Here is a 26,805-nt window from a genome sequence, read left to right as displayed (position 1 = left end):
TCAAAATAGTAACTTGAATCTTTTAATCTTCCATCATACAATTTTAATTTTCCTCTTTTATTGGAGTAAAGGAAGATTTCACATCTACTGTGATGAGAATTTGTTAAATTTACTCCACACTTTAAAAATCTCTCTGCTTTTTAATGCTGTCTGCAGTCAGCCATTTACTTTGCCTTGCTATTAGCACCTACTAAAAAAAAAAAAAGTGTTTGCAAAGCAAATATGAAGTCTGTGTTTCGAATTTTAACTGCTGGGTGATTATTTCTGAATGATTTAAAACAATATGTCCATTGTCCCAGCACCCCAAATAGAACACAAGACCATAGCATAGGTTTAACTAGTTTATTAAAATTAGCTCATCTACACATCAGAATTAAATATGCTAATATTTAAATGGGAGGGCTGGGCTAGGCAGCCAAGCCATGGCTGCCTTTGTTTTGGCAAATCCACCCTGGCTCCAAACTTGGCCAGTGGCTTCTGCCAACCTTGTTTATCCTCGCCAGCACATATTGTGCTGAGTGGTGCCAAGCTCTATCCTCCTTTCCTGATGCAATGTAAAGCCACTACCAGGTTCAGAAAGATGTTACTTAGCACCAAAGGTGCTCTTTCCCAAACTGCAGCCTTCCATAAAGTCAGTGATGGTCTGTTCAGGACATGCCCTCCATCACCCCGATGGCTTATGGTGCTCTGTTGCAAAAACTGCTGCATAAATGAATGGTACATTGACAATGCTATTACTAAACCGGGAGAATATGTTAATTCGTAGGCACTTGAGTATTAAGGCTCTAACTGGCTGCATAACTCTTATCTTCCTTGAAGACTGCCCATTAACTACTTGCACTGTTTCCTGGTTGCCACACCAGAACAGGATTACTGAGTTCCTCCACAGTCTTCCCAATTGCATACTGTTACTACAATAGGGAAACATTCCAAGAAAATGTCTGCCTTTTGCTGCTAATACATAGACCCTGCAACAACTCCTTGCATTTCATCATGTTATGCATGTACAACCTACAAGTTTCTGCCACTGTATCAATTTCTTTGCTTAAATTGCCTATCATTCTGTGGAGCCCTCCATTTCCCCTTCCACCATGACACCCCCAGTTGTTTGGCTAATTCCTAAAGAACCTCAAAGGGCTAGCACATTTCTTCATCCTTATGGGCCCATGAAAATAAAATTGTCTGCCTGGCAGGCACCCAGTCTTCTGTAAGAAAGCCTGTACAAGCATTGTGCTAAAATGTTCAAAGGCTGCACCAGATACCCATAGGCAGCACTTTCCTAAAATAATGCTGGCCTTCAAATTGTACCCCACAACTCAAAATCCCTAGGATGGGTTGTAAGCAGGCAGAAACACATTTTGCTTATATATCCCCTTCATCCTGCCTTCCCATTGAATGGCTAGCACTTATTACAGCCAATCCCATACTGGTGCCTTATTTGTAGAGGGACTAAGGCAATTCAATCCCTAGCTTAAGGGCTGTGAATGCTTCGTTTCTGAAAAGCAGCAAAATATAAGACGTGAAGTAATGCTTGGAGAGTTTTCCTCCACTAAGACAAAAGAGCTCAAAAGAAATGTTGGACTCAAACTTGTAATCTGAAATTAACTTAAATGGGTGTACTTATACTAAAAACTACTTATTTCCATTGAGTGACGAGAACCCCTTCACACATGTAAGCCTCCATCTTTAGTGGATTTAGGGTTGCCAGTAGGGTTGTGCGTATCAATAAACCCGAACCAAAAATAAACCTGAAATTAGCCGTTTCGGTAAATTTCAGAATTTGGGTTTACCGAATGCCAAAACCTGGGGATAAAGTTGAAGCCAAATAGCCGATTCCCCCCAAAAGCCAAATAGATATTTGGCTTTTTGGGTTCAACTATTCGCCTTTGCTCAGAGGCATGGCTCTGTGCTTTATCCCTTTTTTCTTCCTTTTTTCAACTGGTTTTGTTAGGGCCCCTTAGGGACTGGTTTTGTTGGGGCCCTTTTGAGATAGGGTTACTTAAAAGATGGGGCTCACCCAGTCCCATTCGGAGGGATAAACCCCCCAAATAAAAAGAGCCAGACAGCTGCAAATCACCAGGCTTCCGAAGGAGATTTCTTCATCCACATGGATGAGCAGTCTCCTTCAGGCTCCATGGTCATGACTTCAGTCAGGTCTGATATCACCCCCCCCCCAATGAAACCTGCTTTTCAAAAGAAAGTTGCCCTGAGTAGAGGCTTCGTTTCCCCACCCAGTGACCATCTCTTTGAATCAGATTTTTCATGACCACAACAAAGGACTGCTCACAGGCTGTCATTTGCCACCAAAAGAAATGTTTTCTGTGCCTTATTTCTCTTGCATTTAAGCATTTTTCCTCTGTTTGGAAGCTCATTTGCATGGACATCATGCAAAGCGACCCAGAAATGAAGGCAGATCTCCAGACTCTGAGGCAGCAGCCTGGAATTGGCTCTTTCCGCCAGTCCTCAGAGTGGCCCGGGCACCAGTGGGGAGGTCTGGATGCTGTCCTCCCCATGATGCTCTGGCTGCCCTGGGACACCTTGCGCTGGCATCCAAATGGTGCACCTCTGTGCACTGTCCCCGGGAGGGCGTTCCTGGGGCATTCTGGCGCTGGGCTGGGGGAGGAGCTGCCTTTAGGCAGCCTCCAAAGCCCTTTCGGGCTGGGAACACCCCTTTTTTATTTTGGTGAGATGAAGGATTGCATGGATTTTTCTTGCTGCAAGGAGGTTTTGGCCCCAGTGGGGGAGGGGGGGGGAAACATCCTTTGTAGGCAGCGCAGCCGTGCTGCCTCCTATGACCAGTGCAGCCATTACACTCATGAATGCACTGTCAGTGTAGGCCAACCACCAGGATGAAAAAGCAGTTTGTAATTTGAAACACAAGCTTCAAGTTAGATTGAAACTGTTCCACATAATCAGACAAATCCAGTAAACACATTATTGGAAAGATGATGCTATGGTTTAACAGCAAAGCACATATTCTAGGTTCAATCCCTTGTAATCTCCAGTTAAAGGATCTCAAGAAGCAGGTGTTAGTAATAATCCTTCTTTTCCTGAGACTTTGTAGAACCTCTACTAGTTAGAGCAGGCAAGATTGATCTATGCATACCAATGGTCTGATAGTTCTTATCAATGTTACCCTTGTTCTTCCATCCACTGAAGGACGATTTAGCAGAAGGAATTTATTGGACCTGGCTTGTCAAAATAGAGTCATCTAATCCATGGTATTTTCCCCCTAAAGATGACATGTTCTACTGTCTTCTTCAGTGCAGCAGGAACTGCTCCCATATGTGTACACTGAGGCATTCACAACCCCATAGGCCCTTTTTACCAATTCCTTTCAGGAGGCCAAACATCTTGCCCATATATTCAAACTGCATAAACTCTACAAAGACAGCAGACTAGTTTTTTTAAAAGCATAAATATAACATCATGCTATAAATTACTGAATATTTTAAAATATTGGGTTTAATTGTTATAGCTTCCCTTTTGGCAGAAATCACAAACTGTAATTAGGGTAGGGACTGCTATATTCATAGGAAACTGACATATTGCCACTTTATATTTTCAAATGATGGGGGAATGTACTCTTGAACAATCCAGCTAATGAAAGTGGAGTGCATTGACTTGTTTCCACATTGTCAGTGTAACCATTTTTTAAAAAAAAATCTTCCACATGTCTTCAGAAACTTCTCAACGTATTGGAGAGCTATCCTTCTGGCCAAAGCCTGCAACTTGAGACAATTATTAATTGGATAGTTTCCTTAAATCCAGATGGTGCTCCTTAAGCACAAATTGTTGCATTCTCGAAAGAATTTGCTGCTTCTGAACTATTTTTTAAACCATAGTTGCTAAAATAACATGGCCATAAACAAGGAACAAAATCTATTTTTTACTAACTACTTTCAGCACAATGGTATAGTTAATTTCCTGTTTTCACCTAACATGTTAATGAACCCACGTCCCAACCTTGTGCATTTGAAGCAAATGCTTAACTTTGTCATAGCCTGACAAACTCTTTTTTTTTTTTGCACACACCCCATTTAAGCATTTAATGAGCTGGAATAGAGCAAGGCCATAACATCTGTATTAATAGAGCACTTATAATTAGCAGGTGGAAGGTAGAAACCTGAAGAAAATGTAAATAATTCTAAGAAAAATCTTGCTATAGCCGCATGACACTTCCAACATGAAAAATGCCCTTTGGATACATAAGGCGGCTGTTTCTCCCAGGGACATTTTTCTAAGGCAAAGGCCACCTGTCCTTTATATTGTTAGTTCTTGAGATAAAGAGGCTCTTATACATTTTAATGCTAAATGGCAGTTTCTCCCATGATTGCAGTAATATAATAAGAAATTTACCTTCACCTATTGATCATTTCTGTCACGTAGCACCTAAATGTGATCTTTGGATTAGGGGTTGACAATCTTATTAGGTGTTGAATTAAAACAAGTTTCAAAACTTTGAATCCTTATAATATGGATAGTTCTCACTGCTAGCACAGGCTGCCAACCAAAAATGACTTCAATGGATTTACACAGGTACAACACTGTTAAGATAGCACTGAGTCCCATTTATCATGGTAGCAAAATCACATTATTTTCTCATAATTTTGCACTCTTTCCCCCCCCCCCCATTTTCTTAATCAGTTAATGTATTCAATTTGGATAAATTTACCGCTATTATTTTTGAATAGGAAAATGTCACCTCCAGACGAAGAAAGCAGTTAAAGTCTTCCATGATCACTCTTGTACATGCCTTTTTTGCATTACTAAGATACAACCATTACTTCAAGGACAGAAATTTTGCCAACTTCCCCATGAATTAATAAAAATAAGTAACCATTAGAAACTTAAAGAGACATTTCGTTTCTTTGTTTTGCGACCAGTGGTGACACTTTCCAGTGCAAATCTGTCATATAACTGCATCCTTACTCATTTATTTGTTTGTTTGACTTTTATGCTGCCCTTTCTCAACTTTCAGGTCAGGCTCAGAGCAGCTGAAAACACTTCCAACACAGTTAAAATCCCAACCGCGTACAATTTACAAATTAAAACCATAATACCTCTAAAAAGTTCCAAAGTGCCCTAAGACCATGTAACAATAAACAATAGCGGGAGACAGTTCAGAGAGGAAGAATAAGGGGAAATCAGTAAAACATTCCTAGTAAAGGGAGAAATGGGGATTAAGATAAATTGAATGTAGGGAGAGAAGGGAAGGGAGGGAAGCCAGCAAGATGGAGACCATCAGCTGGGTGTATTGGCGGGCAATTGCCTGCCAAAAACACCCACCTGGCAACCCTACCCTGGTTCTAGTTGAGGATGACAGGGAAATCCTTCTGTGATGTGCTTTACACAGAGCTGCCCTTGTATAGGACTTGGAAATATAAGTCACTGCAGAGTGCTGTAGCCAGACATCTATATGGTGCGAGCAGGCACGAACTAAATATACCAATACTTAAACAACTACACTGGGTTACAATTTGTTTTGAGGGCAGGTTTAACCTGCTAGCAATAGTCTTTAACACCTTAATAATGCAATTGTATGCAGTATTTCAGAAATTTTCTACTTTCATATAAGCCCACTCCTATATGTACCAAAATAATCCTGAGCGACCCTACATAAAGTAGTAGGGAGACCAGGAGCAACAGGGCTGTCTTCATAGTTGCCCCACAGCTCTGAAATTCTATGTTCTGAGTGTCTTTGGGTTCAGTTATTACAGGCATTCTGCAAGGAGTGAAAACCTGTCTTGCGTGGCTTTTAATTGATATGAGTGTTTTAAGCTGAGTTTACAACAGGTTAAATACCTATTTCTTCTTTTAAACTTTTGTTCATTTAATTATAGTGGTTTGGATGTGTTTTAATCACTGTTGACTTTTATGATTATGATTATTCAGTTTTACATGCAGCATGCTCTTAACATTTCTATAAAGCAGCTTATAACAAAGAAACTGTCCAGTCCTGCTGCTATGTAGGATTGGCAAACTGATCAAGGCAAATAACAGAATAGAAATGTATAACGAACGGAATGGCTAACAGGTAACCTGCAGATATCACATGCATATAATCAACATCATTTTCATAGAGAGATGCAAATGCATTGAGTTAGCCCCACAAACTCACAAACCGGTCTTAGAAACCAAGAAATACTGCCTTAATTTTTTAATATTACTTTTAGTTTTGGTCACAGACATTTATAATTCCTTAACAGTAGAATGGAGAATCAACACATCTTTTGCAGTTTCTTTCAAAGCAATTTTTCCCAAGCAACCAGTGTCAATTTTTAATGCTGAACATAACACTTTTAGTATGAAGATCTGTTAAAAAAGAAAAAAAGACATGACACATTTCATGTTACCATTGATCTTATGTGAAAAAATAGAAGGTTTTTTTTTGCAAGCAAAAACCAATTTTCCTTCAGAAAGGGATAGAAGAAGAAAAATGTTATTCAACTGGAAAGCATGTCTTCTTTTCCCCCAAACATTTCTCAATTACATATTGATATCTATGTGTTATTTGCAATCCCATATTACAGAAATACATTTCTTTCGGTGTGGCAAATTTTGCCAGCGTTATTAGTTCATTTTCAGATTGCTCTTGGCTCATTATTGGTATAGGCTGAAAATTAAGTCTGCAACAACTTTAGAAAAATCACATTATTTTCTCATGCTTTAGAATTCTCCCCCCATCCTAATTTTTTCATTAATAAGTGAAGTTTTTAAAGTCCTGGAAAACTGGATAGGCTTTCACACATTACAAGCCAGAGACCAAGGTTTGCTACTGAGTACATAATCTACAAAGAGCTGCAAGCAATACCAGCACCCTGAGTAGTGTACTTGTGTTTCCATACCTGCTTTCCACATTTTCACTATACAAATTTAGATGTGCACTTGTAACAATTCTTAGGTGTACACCTAACAAACACATGGATGTGTACGTAACTAATACACAGCATTGTATGAGTAAATCTTGTGGTGGATGTTAACAATGGGATGTTTACAGGTAATGAAGATGTATCAAAGTGCACACCAAGCTTTGGATCAGATCCACAATTTGTCATACTGATTTGAGGGCATCTGTGTTTCAAAGGCATTCTCAGGTTCTTTGCAGATGCCGGAAATGGCTTTTAAAAAATAAAAGAGAGCTCAAATGGGCTGGGAATGCCACCACAGGGGGAGGAAAGGCTGATGTGTTCCCTCCCGAGCCATTATCCAATGCAGAAACAGCACTGGGAGGGGGGAGTTATTTCCGTTGTTTTGCTGCTCTATGTGGAGTACACAGTGCATGTGGAATGGCAAAAGGGTATATAATTCTCCCCCCATGCGGGAAAATGGCTTGGGTGGGAGACAGGAACCCTTCCTTCCCTCATGGCACTCTGAGCCTGTTAGGGCTCTCCTTTATTTTTTAAAAAGCCATTCCCTGCAGCTGCTGTGTGGCTGCAGTGAACCTGAGTTGGTCTGGGGAAATTGGACCCAACTCTTTAAAAACACAAATGTGTAGTTTGGCCCTAAGGCTACCAGAATTCACACCTTAGTATGCAATGAAGGTATCCCTCAACAGTTGTATAGGCTCATCACAAACATTTGCAGTGACAGTGTGAGAATCCAGAAAACACACTATTACCATTAAAAGGACAAGCAGGAAGGTATACATGGGTTTTGTACTGTATCAAGAGATCAATGATAGAGCATTGTATGAGTTATATGCTTGTTCTACAGAACTATATTGTTTCCAAGACTATCACAATCTTCCCAATACTCTATGTTCTGTCTACTGGATGCATCCTACTTCTGTCTCCAGATGGTATCTGTTGAACATAGTACTATGGTTGGAAATCTGCTAAAAAAACCTAACAGGGACAAAAAATAAAGGTTTCACATGAATGTTCATTATGTATAAACCTTTGACCTAGCCCTCAAAGATCATGTATGCTGGAGTAACTTAAACTAAAATCAAAGCAGCCCTTAATTTTTGTTCTTAAAGATAAGAAATAATTTATTTCTCTTTGATCTTCACAATTACCACAGAGTACCTAGCTACACGACCAATGCCATTACATATCACGGGAGAATTGCTCACCTACACTTTACTTGGACTAAGACAATTGCAATTTAAAAAGTAAATGAACTGTACAGTGTGCTATTGGGCAAAATGTCATTCTTAAGCCTCATGAGGGCATGAGGTATGTGATTTATGGACAAATGGAATCTACGACGTAAAAAAATGTAAACTGCCAATAAACAAGAAGACAGTATAAAGCAGTTTTGTTTTGGCATTGGAGTTTTAGTTAATTATTCAAAAAGAAGACTAGAGGAAAAGACCCAGTTCTTAACTTCCAGTACATAAAAATGGTTACGATTTTTTTTAAATAGAAAGGAATATTATGAATATATCGCAGCATAAAGAAAGACTGCAAAATTACCAGTTAAAGAAAATACTATCGTATGAAAAACAAATGCAAAATTACCAAATAATTTGCTTACAAAAAGATCAAACTATAAACAGTCACAAAATATATAAAAATGCCACTTTTAACGAGGCAATCGTACTCTACCAAAACTGGTAGTAGACTTTTCCCCCCCAGAACAGTTGATTTCATACAGTAGTAACTGATAAAAAAGCATTGTGCACTCTTGTGTCATCTGGAGATTTAGCACCATGTGTCATAAGTTCCTGGATGGTCATCCAGTTGTCCAATATCTTCTTATTCCTCTTTTTCATCATCTTTTTGTGACTGAGTTCAATAATATTAATTTCCTTTTTGCCCTCATTGCCACTCTGTGGGCTTTCCTTAAGACACTCTAACCTGCTACGCATCATGAATTCCCGACGCCTTCTCTGCTCCTTGGCTCGCACCAGGTGCTGCTTCCTTTCCTCTTTGCTCCAGTAACGACCCATCTTCATTTCGCTCATTGTATCATCATCTGTTGTCATCCCACTACGTTCCTCTTTAATCTTTAAGGCACGTTCCTTCAGGATTCTGTCTCTTACTGGTCTTTTTGTTATATATCTTGTACCATCACTCCTTATTTTCACTTTCCATTCCATCTTGGGCTCTGTACACTTCTGTGAATCTTTGCACATATTCACCAGGCTAAGCTGGCTCTGGGCGTACTCCACTGCAGATTTTTGTTGGATCAGCTGCATATAGCTTTGATAATGCTTAGCATGTGCAGGTATGTTCCCATACCTGTATGAAGAGCTATGGTATGGGGACAGATAAGGAATATGCTCAGGGCTTTGCCTTTCTTGCTCTGTTGATTTGCTACTTTCTGAAACTGTTTCCTTTTCTTCAAGAGAACTGTTTTGTTCAGTAGCTTTGGTTTTGTTTAGGGTAGTATCCCTGCTACTCTGTCTTGAAGACATCTGGTTAGCCACTATGGTACTCCTCAGATTTTTCCTGTTGGTAATGCTGATCATTCTCTGGAGGGAGCTATCAGGAGATCGATCTACATTCAGTGGAGTGCTTCTGCAGCTCTCTGCTGTATTGTAAGCACTGGAAGTGTCTTTGTCAGATTTCTCTGGGTGCTCTATAATGTCATCCAGTTTTCCTCCTTGGAGGTCTATGCTGGTATTAAAATTCCTGAATGTACCACTGTGCAATGACCAAATGTCTCCATACTGATCTTTTACTTTTTGAAGCCGGTGAGCTTCCATAATGTTCTGACACTCCAGTTCAATGTTCCTCAGTTCCTCATTGAGCAACTGCAATTCATGTTCAACCCCATCTTTTTGCCTTCTGTTACACTCTATTGTACTACTTGAGTAATACAAGTCATACTCTCCATGATTTCTGATCTTGCACTTAAGCTCTAGCAGCTGGCGAAACCTTTCACAGTCCTCATCCTGGTTACCAACACCATCTGATTCAATGTATTCACCAGATACTAGGCTTTCTTTGCACTGCAGTTCAATGCATTCCAAAGTGTCCTGACTCTGTCCATGCTCCCGTTGGCTCTGCAGCGTTGTGGTGTTCTGCTCTTCTGGAACATTCTCTTGTCCTGAGCTTTCATCATTGCGCTGACTCTCATCAGTGGGTCCCACTCCACTGTCTTTTTCATTGTTATTGGATGACGAGGTAGCAGTGTCTGTGGTGCCATCTTCTTCCTCATGTTTCTTTGGCTGGGAAAACAAATCGTTCATGATCACTACACATCACAGAGTCATTCTGTATAAGATGCATCTTTCTGTTTTCTCACATTAAAAAAACTGTACACGCTTGCATGCTTATGGGACTGTGCAGTGGGAAAAGGGTACTGAATTTGGACCAGCAATAACAAGTCTGAGTTCAAATGTGAACTTACTGGGGCAAGTTATGTGGGTTTTGCCTTAATTGTTCTTTCTATAAAATGGGAATAATAGTGATCTGTCTTACATGGCAAAAAAAGTAAAAAAAAATGAAAACATTCATTTAGCAATTCTACATTTGGTTATGTCTGCACATTATACAGCTCATGGTGCTACCCCAAACCTATATCTTATTCTTTCTAAATGGGGCATAACTAGTAATGTGCTCCTAATTAATTACCTCCCTTTCATTCAACCACCTGCTTACTTCTAAAAACATCAGAAGACAGAGGCATATGAATAATTATATGCCCAAGACGTTCTAAATAGTATCTAGGAGCCACATTGTTAAATATGCAACTCCATGCCCACTTCATAGTTCTGCCCCAAGTACAGCCATACAACAGACTATGCTCAGCTGTACACATGCTGTGTAGCATGGATGCAGATACCAATGACAGCCTCATGGCCTGTCCTAGTGCATAAAGGGAACTTTGTTCGTTACACTTCCTCAGCACAGTGACTCAAGGATCAGGACTGTATGAATTATTTTTAAATGCTAAACATGGATCACTGCCACAGTTGTAGGCATTAAAATGTTTTCGAATGAATGGTCTACACTGAATTTTAATGTGAAGATAAGAATTATGTATTTTGTTTAAGCTGAAACAAGGCAGTTCTTGGAAGTAGTTGGCTAGATAAATTGCTGTGTTTTGCTTTGGATTAACAATCCATCCAAACAAGCCTTCGACAATATTTTTAATCCATTCAAATTTTATTGTACTAGTCACAGACTTCTGTAATAAAATGCATAGATGCAGATACCATATTTCAAAAGGATGCTACAAATATTTCTCTAGTATATCTTCATAACAATCAACTCATTTTGATAAACTCATCTTTGAACCTTGCATGGTCAAGCAAACACAACTTTTTGTGTGATAGCCCTGTCTTTTTCACTAAGAAGATTTAAAACGTCTGATAAATATGGGCCAATACAATTCAGTAGATTAAAATGGAAGCTTGATGTTGTACATTTAGATGGAATACAAGATCATGTACCAGGTATGGCACCAAAGTCTCTTATAAGCACAAATTGTTTTCTATGTCCATATGGTATTGATCAAAACCCCACCAAAGAGATATGGGGTAAGAGGAAAAATCTGCTGAACTGGATGCGTGAAACCTGTCCCCTTATTTCCAAAGTTTTCTGCCTGAAAAATCTCTGGGCATATGGCCAGATATGGCCAAATATCCAAGCAAAATCTGAGGATAGTTATGTACGCCATTGTTTTTTTTAACAACTTCTGTACATGTTTGGATTCTGGGAGTTTTCCTTCTGAAGTAACACTTGTGAAAACTGATATGAGTTATAATGGTGACCAGCACATGCACTACTTGTAGATGGGAATACACATTCAAATATGCATCACAATGTGAATCCCATTGAGAGCAATCCAAGATTGCAGATATTTATTCTTAGATGCACTTTCTGATGTACATTCAACCTATATTTCTCTACCTAGCTAGTATGAGACTAACAGCCCATTCCTGAGCTTCAGGGCCGAAAGTTGTTAGGAGGTGCGCAAGTCACCATGCCAGTGCCTGTGCTACTTGCGCTGGCAAGACTGGCATGGGCACCGGTGCTGGGACATTCATGCCGGCCTTCCTTCTCTGCTTTGGCAGCGCGGCCCTGGGATGCCGGCTTGGCCTCTTGCTGGCATGCTGATGGCACACCTCTGTGCGCTGTCATCCCAGAGGGTGGTCTCGGGGCGTTCTGGGGGCAGGGCCACCTTTAGATGGCTTCCTAACCCTCCTTCAGGCTGGGAACACCCCCTTTGCCTGGAGTTATGTCACCTTTTTAGGTGGCATAACCCTGTGGAATGATAAGAACATAAGAAAAGCCATGCTGGATCAGACCAAGGCCCATCATGTCCAGCAGTCTGTTCACACAGTGGCCAACCAGGTGCCTTTAGGAAGCCCACAAACGAGATGACTGAAGCAGCATTGTCCTGCCAGTGTTGCACACATGGAGCAGTTCCATGGGGCTCACAGGTAAGGGCAAAGTGCCGGCTTCAGTGGGAGGGGGGAGAATCCTCCTTAGGAGGCGGTGCAGCTGTGCTGCCTCCAGCCATCAGCTCAGCCATCCCCCTCAGGATTGGGATGTTTCTGCATTGAGCTACAAATTGTCCTCCCTCTGACTGACAGAGTTGGACACAAGGAAAGGTTGTGGTAACTGTTTTTCCCATAAGGAAATAAAACTTGGTGATTTCCCATTGCTGCGTTTCAAATGCACTGGAATGCATCCCACAGTACGGTAACTACTATGTGCAATGGGAATGGGAATAATATTTGTACTTTGGTGGCTATTATAATGAATATTCCCACTGACTCTGGCACTGTACTAGTGTAAACTGGGACAGTGGCTAGCTTTGCTAAAAAATCAAGGCTAATTCAAACACTAGCTACAGTGGTACAGCACAGCTGGGAGTGATTTTGTATCAATGCTTCAGGTGCCATGGGTTGGGGAACTCAGGCAGTGTGGCTCATGAACAAAATGGTAGAAGTTAGATATTTTTCAGGGTGGTAATGTATGTTACCTGATTTGAAGATGTAAAAAAAAAAAGGTTGTTATATGTGTCACTGGGTTTTCTAGATAGAAAATGTACAGTTAAAAGAGTTTAAGAGTTAAAAGTTAAACTGGTTTCCAGTATAGTTAAAACAAAATGGTCTGCCTACTTTGGGCATTATGTCAAACATTTTTATGGATCCCTTTTAACTTGCCCTCCATTAATTGCACTTATTTATTGCACCTTTTAATGCAAAAAGCATTAGCTGTCAGAGAACTGAAGAGGTGCAGGGGTTTCCCCCCCACAATGAATAGTAGAGTTGAAGGCATTTTGTCCCATTTCACTTGCCCAATTTCTCATCCGAAGTGCACACAGTCTATTTACAATAAATTGAGGTGCACATAGCACCAGGAAATGCGGTTTCTCCTTTAAGAGGTATAATTACATAATTAAGCATAATGGCTAGTAATAATAAAATGTGATGGGGGGAAATGCAGTGTACTAGTAACAGGGAACCCAATTCAAAGAGGCTACTCTGTTAGTAATTGCTATTTTCCTCTATCTAGACATACACTGATGGACAGGGGGGGAAATTAGCGACATACACACAAAAGCCTCATTATTACCTTCAAGAGCAAAAGCCCACCAGCTAGTCTTTTATGCACAGTTGTTAGAAGAGATTGATGCCAACAGGTCACAACAGTTAGAATAAAAGCAATTAAAGTGTGTTCGAGTGTAAACTAAACTAAAAATGAAATCAGAAAGTTGGCACAAAATGTCTACATGATAAGTTTTGCATGGAGGGAATTCCTCAAAGTGTCCATCATCAAGCTCACCGGTGCCTGGAGATAATCTGAATGATCTTCATGCCAATAATAATAATAATAAGATAATCTGAATGATCTTCATGCCAATTCCCAAGCACGGTTGCGTTGTTGTGTGGGCATATATTGGCCTCTCTCATGCCACGTCTTTCAACAAAGGAAGACATTTGAGATTTCTAGCATGGGAGTTGGCAGGGCTAAAGTTTGTCTACAGGTTTGCCACACCTTCCATCCTGAAAATCTTTCCCCCTAGAAGTGTGGGATACATGTTCCTCATGTGCTAAGTGAAACTATTTTTATACACATTATGGCACATACTCTAGGCTTGAGCCCTGGCATTAAACATCCTTTAAGCAAGAATTGTGTGGAACCTGTTGCAAAACAATCCATGGCATCTATCATACTTTGAACTCCCAGACCTCTACCCACAAAACGGGATGTTATTGTATGGTGGCTTTTCTAATCACCATTTGATAGAAGAAACATGATCCTCTGAATCTACTATACAGAATTTAGCGCAGCTAGAATGATCTGCCAGCTACAGCATCAAACTGATACACCAAAAGAAACTGTTCAATACTGGGCTGCCTTTTTGAAGAAAGCATTTATGTTTCACACTGCATATGCTCTTCTCTACAAACACAGGGAGTTGAGAATTAACACTGGATGGTCTACCATATTCTGATAATCCCCACCCCCCCACACACACAAATATAGTGGCTGTTCTAAGAGAGCAAATTAGGCATATTCTTTAAACAACAGCACTTACCAAATAATTATTAGGGACGTGGAATAAGAATTTGGAAGCATTTGAAATATACAAAATAAAGCATATTTGGAATGTACTGAATATTTCCAAATCTGAATTTTGTAAGTCCATTTATTATGAATAATCTAGATATTCAGAAGTCCAGTAACCCTATAGAATAAAGGCAGGGTTGTCAGGGAAATACAAGTGAAACATGTCTACAAGACTGACTGATACCAAGGATGACGGCAAAAAGAAGCAGAGAATCCGCCCCTGATTGTTGTTGCCATGGTTTGCTAAGGGAGAGGGGACAGGGCTGAGAGCCAAGTCTGTAAACGATGCCTGTTGGTACTAATAAAATCCTGATGCAAGCACAGACAACAGAAATCACTTTCTCATTGGTTCTTTCTAAAAGAAAGGTGGACATAGCAGCTTTATAATTCCCCTGTTATCAACTGACTATTTGCTAGCGACTGATGTGGTTCATGCTGAAACAGTCCTCCTTGTGCCCCTTATCCAAGCACCTCATATTACATTACTCAACAGGGAAATTTTATATTTACTTACCACCTCCTCTGAAATATATTGGTCATAAGGATAAGATTTGTTTGATTCATATATATTATGGATTTTGTATGTGTGCAGTGTGTGTGTGTGTGTGTGTGAGAGAGAGAGAGAGAGAGAGAGAGAGAGAGAGAGAGAGAGAGAGAGAGAGATGCATTTTTCTCCTGTCTGCTCCTGTCTGTGTTCTGATGCAACAAATACTGTTTGAACAGAAAATGTTTGTATGGATTAGACGTATAAAATATAGGGATGGCAGAAGGATTTGGCACATGAAAAAAAGGTGCAGGATTACCACAGTGGTATTACCACATGCATCAGTTCCTGCAGGGGGGGAACAGGGGGGCAGGAGACTGGGGTCCTGGCTTACCGGCTGCCTCGGCTGTTCTGGGGTGGCGGGGGCAATGGTGTGGGTGGCCCCGGGGGGCCTTCGCCGCCCCCCCATTGGGGTGGGGGGCTGGCCCATGCTCTACGTGGAGTGGCTGGGAAGAGCAATGGTGGCTGCCTGCTCCCATCCGCCCCCGTGGCTGTCTCTCCTCCCCCCCCCCGGGTGGGCCTGGCGGGCCCTTCCGGGCTGTCACGGGGCCCGCCCGGCTCCAATGGCATCAGTGCCGGCCGGCGTGCCCGGGGGGGGGATAAAAAGCAGCCCCACCCCTGGCCTCGGCACCTGGGACCTCACGTTCCTTGAGTTTTTCCCCATACTGGTAGCTGTTACCCTGTGGTCAGGTCAGTTCCAGGACAAGCGGGTGGTGTTCTGGTGCGACAACGAAGCCGTGGTGAAGATCATTAATAAGCAGTTGTCTCGTTCCGAATGGGTCATGCAGTTGGTCCGCAGGTTCGTTTTGACCTGCCTAGTTTCAAACATTTCCTTTTCAGCCAGACTCCTTCCTTGCCTTCTCGGCCAGGGAAGGGGATCCTGGGGGCTGACCGGCCTCAGAAGAAATGGTCCTGTGATACTTAGCAGACCTGAGGGAGCACGGGTTGGCACCCAGGACCATTTTGGGTCACATGGTGGCCATTACCTTTTTTTAGTAAAGCGCATGGCTTCGCTGACCCTTGTGATTTCTTCATTGCACGTAGAGCGGTGGAGGGTGGGAGATGGGTGAACCCGCCGCTGGCGGATAAGAGGAAACCTATTACCCTAGACATATTGTCGGGTCTGATTGTGATATTGCGGCAGGTCTGCTGGTCCCCTTTCGAGCCATCCTGTTTGAGGCAGCATTTACCCTGGCCTTCTATGGAGCCTTTCGGGTGGGGGAACTGGTGGTGGAGTCCGCCAGGGATGGATCCAGCCATGCACTGCAGGCTCAAGGCATGACGGTCCGGAAACGGGAGGTGCACATCAGGGTTGTGCATTCCAAGACCGATCAGGAGGGTAAGGGGTGCGCTCTGAGGCTCGGCAGCACTCCTCGACGGGTGCCTTGCCTGGTCAGGGCCACGAAAGCCTTTGTGGCGGTCAGACCAGCCGGGGATGGGATCTTTTTGAGGCATGCTGACAGTGCTCCGCTTACAAGGTACCAATTCACGGGTGTTATGTGCATGGGGTTGGCCAGGTTGGGGCTTACCCCAGGGGACTTTGCATCCCATTCATTCAGGATAGGGGCAGGCTTCACGGCGGCAGCGAGCGGCCTATAGGAAGACAGGATTAAGGCAATCGGTCGCTGGCGTTCTGCTGCATATAAAGTGTATGTCAGCCCACTGGAATCTATACTACGGGTGCTGGTTGGGGAAGACACCTGGGGCTGGAGGAGCGGTTGGAGATCTCCTGGTTTGGCATTCATGGCATGCGCTGGGAGTCATTGGTGCCGCAGGTGGGGTGCTGCGTGTGGCAACATGGGACACCAGACATCTTGGTAATCCAGCTGGGTGAGAACGACCTGGTGAGACGGAGGGGCCGTGATCTGCATGAGGCAGCGGCGGACCTGCGGACCCTGGCCGTGCGGCTGCCCAGGACGACCTTGGTGTGGTCGGACATGCTGGAGCGGAGGTGCTGGTGGGGTGCGCAGTCCCCTTAAAGGTGGACTGGGCCAGGCGGAAGGTCACAGTGGTTGTGGATAAGGCAGTGACGGCCTTGGGAGGAGCCGTGATCCACCTCCCGGACCTGTCTCATCGGATGGGGGCCTTGTTCTGCCTGGACGGGGTGCACCTGTCGTCATGGGGCATGGACATATGGCTACAGGACATACGACATTGGCTCTGCGGGTGGTTGCAGCATTAGGCGTTGGCGGGAGATGCCTGGAGAGGTGGGGTAGGCATCTCCGGTCGCCTCTTGTGGTGGTTTGGGCTTGCCTTGTTTTTAGAAAGAAACATCTATATCATATGCATTTCAATGGAATTTCAATTATTCGGAAATGCCAAATCTTTACCATTCTGAATCTGAACTCTGAATCTAAATTTTGGTGCTGCTCTACATCCCTATAACAAAGAATCCGAATATTAACAATAGAAACATAATATTAGATAGAGGCTCAAATTTAAGATATGCCTCTTTAATTTACCTGTAGAATATATAATTCCTGTGAATATAGCAGGATGATATTAGACGGAACCATTTTCAAGGGGAACATGTCACATTAATTCCTCATTATGAGCACAAACTATAATGTTTCATATTACTAATTAGCCCATATTATGCATGTTTTTGAGGACCTGCAGTTCATCCTTATGTGAAATGATTCATATGTTTGCCACTAGTATTGTGCAACCCCAAACAGAGAAAAATAATTTTGGCATGCTGCAAAATACACAATCGAAGGGGAATAATTTTAAAAAATCCCCAGGTCCTTTAAATATTCTTATATATACTGACAGGTCAATCCTGTCAAATTCAGGATACCTGTAACACCTTGAACATTAGAATACCATCCTAATCACATACAGCATTTGTGTGTGTGGGAAATATACCGGTAACTGCACCTGGGATATCAAGTTCATTATTTTTTTGGGGGGGGAAATAGCAGTTATTGTGTGCATTATTGCTAAAGATATGGCATGCACATAAACTGGAAAAAAAAAGAAAACGTTCATAAACTATCAGGATATTACTGTGGAAAGAGCTGAAGGAGTAAGCCAAATTAATATAGTGGGAAGTTAAAATATTAGGAATGCCATGAGTGAATGAGAAATCTTACTCTCCCCCCCTTAATATTTCATGTTTACTCCCTAAATATATCACTCTTGTTTGTTACCATTTGTGCATCTTAGTGGCAATGTTCTAGTGAAGCCTGGGAATATAATTTCCTATTTTCTTTCATTGTGTTGTCTGTTTATTAAAAACATTCACCTCAGAACATTTCAAGCCACACATTTTATGTCAAGCCTACCTGCTCCACTTCATTGCCTGTGTACTGCACTGCTTCATTATGCTGTTCTTCCAACATTTCTAAGTTTAAATCCTCTAAGAATTCATTCCTTTCATCATCCAGCCATCCTTCTTCCAGCTGTAAAGAATACATTAGTACATTACATGAGGTTAGTGGAAATGCATGCTTAAAATAAGGGAAATCCGAATGGCAATGCCTGACTAGTTCTTTTTATAACAATGACTCTCTTCAGAATACTGAGGTCTTGGAGCTCGCTTTTCAAAAAGGCAGGGGGGGAAAGATGATTAAAAAATTGGACTCTTAGGCCTTTATCCTTTCCTGAAATAGTATAACTGATTTTTCTCTCATAATGAGGGAGATCGTACGCATAGAACATTATTTCCTTTCAAAATGTGCAGAAAACGTACTGCATAATCCAGAAGCTGTCATGTTCTTTACTTCTGAGAGCATCAGCTTTAAAAGAATCTAGAGATACTAATATATGGCCATGAGACAATTGCTTTCTTTCTCCTTAACAACCTCTATGTCAGTAACATGTCTCACTGCTTGGATTTCCAAGAGCATTCTCATCATATATTTCTATCACATTGTCCTATTGATTTTTTTCCAGGTAAACTTCCAGTAACAGCAGCTACAACACCAACAACAGAATAATTGATTGACAAGGTGCCCATAAGGCACACTTTGTTTTTCAACTATTACTTGGGGAGTTCTTACAAAAATATCAGGAGAGCATTACTTTAAAATATGTTGACTATTTTGTCCACAAGACAATAAGACCTGTTTTGGTTAACTTAGCCAACAGGAATTTTACACAGACAAATCTTTATTCTGGATCTGAATAAACCTCTGACTATAATGAACAAATGTTAAGTGAAAGTTGCAGAGAGGACCAAAGGGGTGCCAATGTCAGCAATCCCTTGTATCAAAAGGCAAATACGCATTACATTTTCAAATTTGGTACTAGTGTGTAAAGTCAAAAGAGAGTGTTTTGAGTCAACAATTTACCTGCCACCTCTATCCCTTTCCTATAGCATCACTATGGGCAAAGATGGCACTTTAACAATGTGGCAGGTAGTGAAAAATTGTTTCTGCGAGGTCAGAGCTCCATGCTACAATGGTAATGAGTACAAGCGTGAACTTCATGGTTCAGGCAGATCATATGTTGAGTTTCTGCTTCATGACAAATCTTATTTGCTTTCATGGGAATTTAAAATGCTATCCCATAAACTCATATAAACCACATGTACTAACTGGCACAAAATGGAGCTCCAGCAATATAGAAATTGGTTTTTCATGGGTGGCACTTCACATATAAAATTGGGTCTGGGTTAACCTATGCAAAGTGAAGCAGCTGCTGAAGAACTAGATTGATCAGATCTCTGTTCATGTTCATGGAAGGAGACTGGAGTGTCACACCAAACTGGAATGGAGACTGGATAGATCTGATGTATTATAGGAAAAACAATAATGTCAGCAGGTCTGTTAACAACTATTTTAGTTTACCAGTCCCTTAATGTGCATTAACTTATGTTATAATGTCACTGAAAGGGGAACTAAAGCAAATATTTTCAAGACTTCACTTCAGTGTGATACACTGCAGTGCTATCTCATAAAATGGCATGAAAATATTGTGACTTAATAACACTTTAAAATCCGAATGCATTTAAGAGCATTTACAGACGATCATTTTTGGAGGATTGTCATGTATACATGAAGCTGCCTTAGAAAGAGTCAAACCAATGGTCTCTCATGGTCACTACTGTATATACTGACTGACAGTGGCTCTCTAGGGTCTTGGGTGAAGGTCTCTTATATCTTGTACAATCTGATCCCTATAAATTGAGATCCTGGAAATTGAGCCTTGTCCATAAAGTATTTCTCCCTCACTTCTGGTTTCATTTTGCTATCTCTGGCAGAATCTCCTACCTAGACACTGTCTAGACGACAGCAGGACTGAGCAGGACTGAAAAAGCCTCCAGATGCTACCTGCAGCAGCAAAGGTAGCTCTGAACCAGGAATCTTAATGTGATGTACTTCAGAGAAGATGTACATTTCTTTGCCAGGAAAGAATACTAGAAGTCAAGTCTTATTAAGTATGCCCAACATCTCCTTCTGCTTTAAGGCTATTTTTTCCATATTGGTAAGGACATACTTATGACACACTTTTTGTTATATATTCAGATCCATACAGATGTATCCCACAATAATATAAAAGCCCTTAAATCTATAAGCAGGGCTGTTTCAGAACCCTTTATAGTTTCGGAGAGTTATCTAAGCCTACAAGAGCCATATCCAAGCAACATAAACCTGAGGTGAATTGCTTTCCTCTGCTCTGGTATACAGCCTCTTTTATTGGGGCCATTTAGAATGTGCAGGACTATAAAGGAAATATATGCTTCAAACTGTGATCTTGTATAACTACTATAGTCAAGGAGGGATTCCAGGTGACATTGAATTATATTTACTCAATGTAATTTATAGAGATTGTGCAGTCACCAGCTCTGAAAGATATCAGATCAATAACATGAGAGACAAATTGCAATATAACCAACTTTGCCTGAACCAATGACAGATGGATAGAATAGTATCAATAGAATGTACTTTTTGCTTTGTAGTGGGTTTAAAAACAATATAAAAGGAAGCCCAAATAGTGTTCTTCTGGTACTATATCTGCTCCTGTTGTAATCGGCCTAATATTTCCTTTCACCAAAACACAAATTCATGTTCATAAAACTACAGGAACATTTTGATTCTGTAAAATGCAGGGAGTCACCTTTTGCTAAAAAATTAAACGTTGCTTAAAAAGTATGGCACACACACACACAATTTTTATTGTGTGGTGTAGAAATCCGAACCTTGCTGTAAATATTACTGAAATACTGTACAAAGAAGCCACAATACTGTATCTGTCAACTTCTAGAATAACTGACTCTAAACTAGTACAGCTAGATTTGAGTCCAGCAGCACCTTAGAGACCAACAAGTTTTTGGGGGACAAGCTTTCAAGAGTCAAAGCTCCCTTCATCAGATCTACTGTTTTACTGCAGACCAACATGGCTACCTTCTTAAACTAAACTAGTATTTAGTCAAAATCAAGACTAGGTCTTTTCCCAAGTCTGTCATTACAAAAAAGAGGAGCGTGTCTTAAATTCACAAACAAGTTACAGTTGTGTCCAATAATAATTTTCTTTGTGTATACCATTGGGAGAGAGCGTCTCAAATTCAGGGTAATCGTTCTTTCAAGTAAATACAATACCGTCTGGCACAATGATGAAAACAACAGTGAATTTCTAACCATGCACAAGCAATTTCTGTGGGTTTCCTTCTCTCTTTTTTTGTTAAGCATCTCATTAGCAATAGAAAATGTGGTAGATACTTTTAGGTTCATACGATTTTAGCAACTCATTGGTAATCAAGCTCTCGTTAACGTTGTTTATGTCTCTACCTATGAAATAGTGAAGACTATTTATTCTCATTTTCTCCACTTCGACATGAACCTTTGTATTGCTATTTTTCAGGTATTCATTATCCATGGCTATGAAACAGCCTTGTCCCAATGCATCTATTTACTCTTACCTGCATCTCTGGTCTTGCTACCAGCAACACAATTTTCTTGCATTCGTCACTAGAGAGCAATGCCACTGCCTCCTCCCTGTTCTGGACATCTTGGCCATTTATCTAGAAAACAAATGAAAGTGGCACATTAGTTTCTATTTCCGCAACACAAAACACAATATAGAGCAAATATCAGCTCATTTGTGGTAAATGTATGGACAATGAAGCTCACACAATGGGCTCATCTTCAGCCCCCCTCAGTTGTAAGTGCCTTCACTCAATTATGCGCTTACTGTAAGAGCAGTATCGATCGTTGAAGGATGGCGGACATCAGAGGAAGCAGTTATGTTCATAAATGTCCAACCTGCGCCCTGGCAACATACATCTAGCAACACAATTAACCAGCCCTTGACAGGTGATGTTCATCTTTCTCTGTTCAGAGTAATGGAAGTGTCAGTCTGAGATAATAGTGCTGGTGGAAGCAAGACTAGTAATACTACAGCTGAAATCAGTCATACTGGAAGCTTAGAGAGAGCCAATTAGAGGTCTACAGTATTATCTCTTACTAGGCAATACTTACAGTCCACTGCTGATTGCTCTTTCGTTTAATTATTTGATATGTGTGCACATGCACACATACACTAACAACACACATGTGTGGTTGAGGATCAAAATTTATAATAAATGTTTACTGTTGTAATTAAAAAGGCAACATTAGTAACAATTTAATAGTAAAAACCATGTTTTCTTTCAACCTTTGAGTGTAGTTCTGTCTATAGTATATATTAACTATGGCTAAATAAGGAGTTACAAATGCAGACAACAGATGAACAACATACAGAAATGCTGCCAAATTTGAAATACAATGTATACATTTGCAGAGAAAGATTATAATATCTGTATGTAACATGGTTAGGCTTTTCCATATCTCACTGATTCTACTACTCATTCTACCCAAATTTGTACAGAGTAGTACAGAGTACAGATTTGTACAGAGTACAGAGCAAAAGCAAAGCAAAAGAAACTATGTGATATTATTTAAATCTGAAAATAAGGCTTGCACTTTCAGTCTAAATTATACCAAATATGGGTCAGCCCATCCCACAGCAAAACTGAGAATGGTGTAATCTCAGGGCCAAACTAGACATGAGTCCGACTTGTGGATGCTGCTGCCATCTTAAAAGAGATTTCAAATGCTGTGATGGCTCAATCCTGATCGTGTCTGCAGTGTAGCAAGCTGAGGCACTCTTGTTCCCTTCCCCTCCTTTTAATGCACACCTTGAAAAAGTGTGTGGTGGGGAACAAGAGTGCCTCAGTCTGTTGTGCTCCCTTGTAGCATTTTAAAATCTTTTTAAAATGGCACTGGCATCCGTGAGTTGGACCTGCGGACACCATCAGATGTAGTTTGACCCTCACTCAAATGCTCAGTTCAGAATGGGTTTCACTTAATTTGTTTAAGCTCAAACCATTCTGAGGTAATGGCTCACTCAGAGCCAAGCCTCTGTTACATTCCCAATACAGAGTATCCACATCCCAGACTTCTGCCAAATCCTTTCCCCCAAACTTACCTGTGGGATGATAGTGGCAGGAAGACCAGCACCAGTGGAGGCATCAGGCTTAAGGCTTGACCAGAACAGAACATGCACAGATACTGACATCTAGAAATACTTCACAACCCAATGGATTGGAACAGGAAGCATCTGGAATGCCATAGCCTAGACTGCCCAAGTATCTAGACATGATCTGTTGAATATATGTTCACAAGAGCTTGCTTACCATTCAAAGCCAAATAACAAGTTTTGGGGGGAAGAGTTGGGAATGATGTCCAATTAAAGTATCAAATTATATTTACTAACCAAGCAGTTATGAACTTTGTTTTGTTAAAAAAAAGTGACAGTACTTATATATAAGGCTGTGCTGATTTCCACTAACTCCCTCTTCCCCCTGCAAATCTCCACTAGGCTGTTTCTGAGAGTCCACTCTCTCTTTCTCTGGCTGCGTGGGGCATAATGGCCCACATGGATCCTGACAGGAGAGCCCCCAGAAAGGTACTGGTACTCAGTAATGGTAAGTACCATCACACACACACACACACACACACACACACACACACACACAAAACACCTGTCACTGACCACATCACTTCTAGTCAAAATTCGAATGAGATTTTACAAGGGCCATCATAGTTTTATTTTGTGATTGTTATTCAGATCAACTAAAACCCTGGAGTCCCCACCATCAGTTTCAAAGGGATTGAATTGCAGCCACAACCCTAATCTACAAATATAACAAATTTATATTTCATACTGCATGAATCACTACATAAAACATGTTAATGGAAGCTTATAAGGAAAATATGGGATATATCACTGGGAAAAACACCACAAAGAGGAAACTCAATTTCCAGATACTTCACTTGATCTTCAGAAGATGCTGTGTCACTACAACATTGCTTTTTTTTTTTTTGCAATTATTTAATATAATCCCTGCAAAATAAAATTGCCAGACCCCATTCCTCTGATTTATCTCAAGGGTAGGCAAGGAGCCAGCACTTTGTCCAGTATGAAAGACCCACATCCCTAATTCATTTTGTGATAAACTTAATAATCAGACCCCAGGCCACATGTCAGCACAGCCACATGTGCATTATTTGGCAAAAGCCCTGTCTCTTCTAGCATTTTTGTCATATCTGGACTTTTCAATCTTTAGTCCCAAGAGATTATTTAGGCATCAAGGTAAATTATAAAAAGTATTCCGTGTATGTTGTACCTATTTTGTAATGCATTCGAGCAATACCTTGTGAAAAAAAATCTGTTCTTACACAAACTGCAATACAATGTCCAAACCTGTGTCTATTCTATAAGCACAAGCACACAAAAAGCCAACAGAATTCGGTAATGGTAGTAGAAGTCAGTATTCCAGAAATTTCCACTTTCATTTTTTTTTTAAAAAAGTAAGCTTCTAGTCTTATGCTTTGCAGAAAAAAGTATGTATGTGGACAAAGTATATGAATGAAGTCTCAAAAGGCAAAGAGGAGTCAGGGCTTCCATTCTTCTCTCTATAACTTGCAAAACATGCAAATGTGTGCATCTATGTTTAGTTTATATAATATAATACAGATTGATTTGTCCTGGCACAAACCTTGGTAAGTTTGGCAAAGTTTTTTTAAACCACAGACTATATAAAGCCAATACTCTACATACCAAAACTTGTGTAGTGACATGGGTAGATCTGTTATATGGCCCACTGCTTTTCAATTCTGGTGTGTCTGAAAGTCATATCACCCAAACATCCAAACAAAGGAAGGTACTGAGATATAAGTAATGTTTGCTCATATAATTTGTATGCTAGAAAACATTTTTTTTTCATATTCTCCTCAAGACAAAGAAATAAAATAACATATCCCAGCACAAGCTTGACATTCAACCATGGTTATTATTTTCCTTCAAAGTAAAGGCTGTTTCAGTCAGGTAGCTTGTAGATCTTAATGTGTTCCAAAGATCTGTTTGGTTCCCCGATCTGATAGTGCAGCAAGAAATAAAGCTATGTTTTCAGCAAAGATGTTTCCTGAGGAAATGAAAGAACCAGTAGGATGGAATCAGATTGATCTTGAAACATTCACTGCACCTTCGTGATGGCGGAATTAACGTCTAGCAGTTATAGGGATATTTGTACAGAAGTTACTTGCCATTGCCCACAAGCATTACTGGATAAGTGAATGAAAATGGACTCAAACATTCCCTTCACCCCACAAAAAGAAAAAGAAAAAAAAGAATAGTTGGTAGGTGTAATAGTGGTCAGGAGCAAAAATGAAAATTATTAGATTTTTTTCAAAATAAAATCTAAATGTCATGCTTCTGGCATTAGCATTGCCAAAATGTATTAAATAAACAAGTATAGGTTTCACAAACAAGCCTTCTGTCTTCTAACATATCAAGTTCTCAGCCAGCTGTGTAGCAGAATAAACCATACTGCTCATTCTTCTCATGATATTTATTGCTAGTAGACCTTGAAAAAGATCTTGCTAGAGAAAACTGTATTATAGTCTGAAGTTTTTATATGTTCAATTTTGCTGGCAGACTCTCTAGCTTTCCTGGATCTTCAAACACAGTTTCTATGGCCTGTAGCCAACCACATAGTTCTAAAGATGTACATTTTCTTAAGGAGTGAGATTTCCATGATGCAGCCTACTGAGTATCTCAAAGGAACATAATAATGTGGGGAATGCAGTGAGAGGGGAGAATTAGCAGGAACCACAAGTTCCTCTTAAGAAAAGTGCCCTAAGTCTTCAGAATGTCACTGCTATCAAACACAAGGTGGTCACAATAAGAGTGACCTTGATCAAACTGTAAATAGAGACAATTTTGTAATTGGGTTTTTCAACTCTACTTTCTGGTTTAGGTAGCAAGAATTCATCACAGTAACATCTTGATGAGTATCTTTACAAAGAGTTTGACTGTGCACCTTGACATGTGGGACAGCAGCCTGGGGGAAAGTGTGATTGGATCTTCATGCCATTTTATATTCCTTTGTGTTGTCTATGACATATGTGCCAGCTCATATTCTATATGGCCATTTTTGGAATCAGGTGCACTGAATGTACACAGTCAGCCTCCCCACCACCCAAATAAGCCCTTAGTGATCACTGTGGTTGTTACCAATATTTATATAGTGCAAGTTAAAGAACAAAATACAAATTTCCAATATTTGACATCATTTCTAATTGAAAATTCCTTTTGGCCCAATCTGTTATATATATCAGATATAAAAAATAGTGCTGCACTGTAAATGACAAAATGAAAACACTACCTAAAAACCACAATATGAAAAAAAGTGATGCACCACTAACAGGTGTTCAAATACACAGAAAGATCAATATATCTAATTCTCAACATGGCCAAATGTTTTTTTCTACAGGCCTTTCCTGTAGATACTTA

At 40.6% G+C, this 26,805-nt stretch overlaps 1 protein-coding gene across 3 annotated transcripts in view; it reads right to left on the bottom strand.

Annotated features, from left to right (window-relative positions):
- Positions 1-8,576: 8,576 nt before the first annotated feature.
- Positions 8,577-26,805, bottom strand: part of PDZRN4 (PDZ domain containing ring finger 4) — a 129,293-nt gene continuing 111,064 nt past the window's right edge. For all 3 annotated transcript variants that reach the window (XM_056846918.1, XM_056846920.1, XM_056846921.1), the window contains 3 exons: positions 21,890-21,991; positions 18,312-18,428; positions 8,577-10,120 (listed from right to left, as the gene is read on the bottom strand). In XM_056846918.1, the coding sequence (XP_056702896.1) occupies positions 8,594-10,120; positions 18,312-18,428; positions 21,890-21,991 (1,746 nt within the window). In that variant the 3' untranslated portion in view covers positions 8,577-8,593. The remainder of the gene's footprint in view (positions 10,121-18,311; positions 18,429-21,889; positions 21,992-26,805) is intronic.

Source organism: Euleptes europaea, chromosome 3 (assembly GCF_029931775.1).
Source record: "Euleptes europaea isolate rEulEur1 chromosome 3, rEulEur1.hap1, whole genome shotgun sequence".
NCBI lineage: Eukaryota > Metazoa > Chordata > Lepidosauria > Squamata > Sphaerodactylidae > Euleptes > Euleptes europaea.
This window is presented reverse-complemented; position numbering and strand designations above follow the sequence as displayed.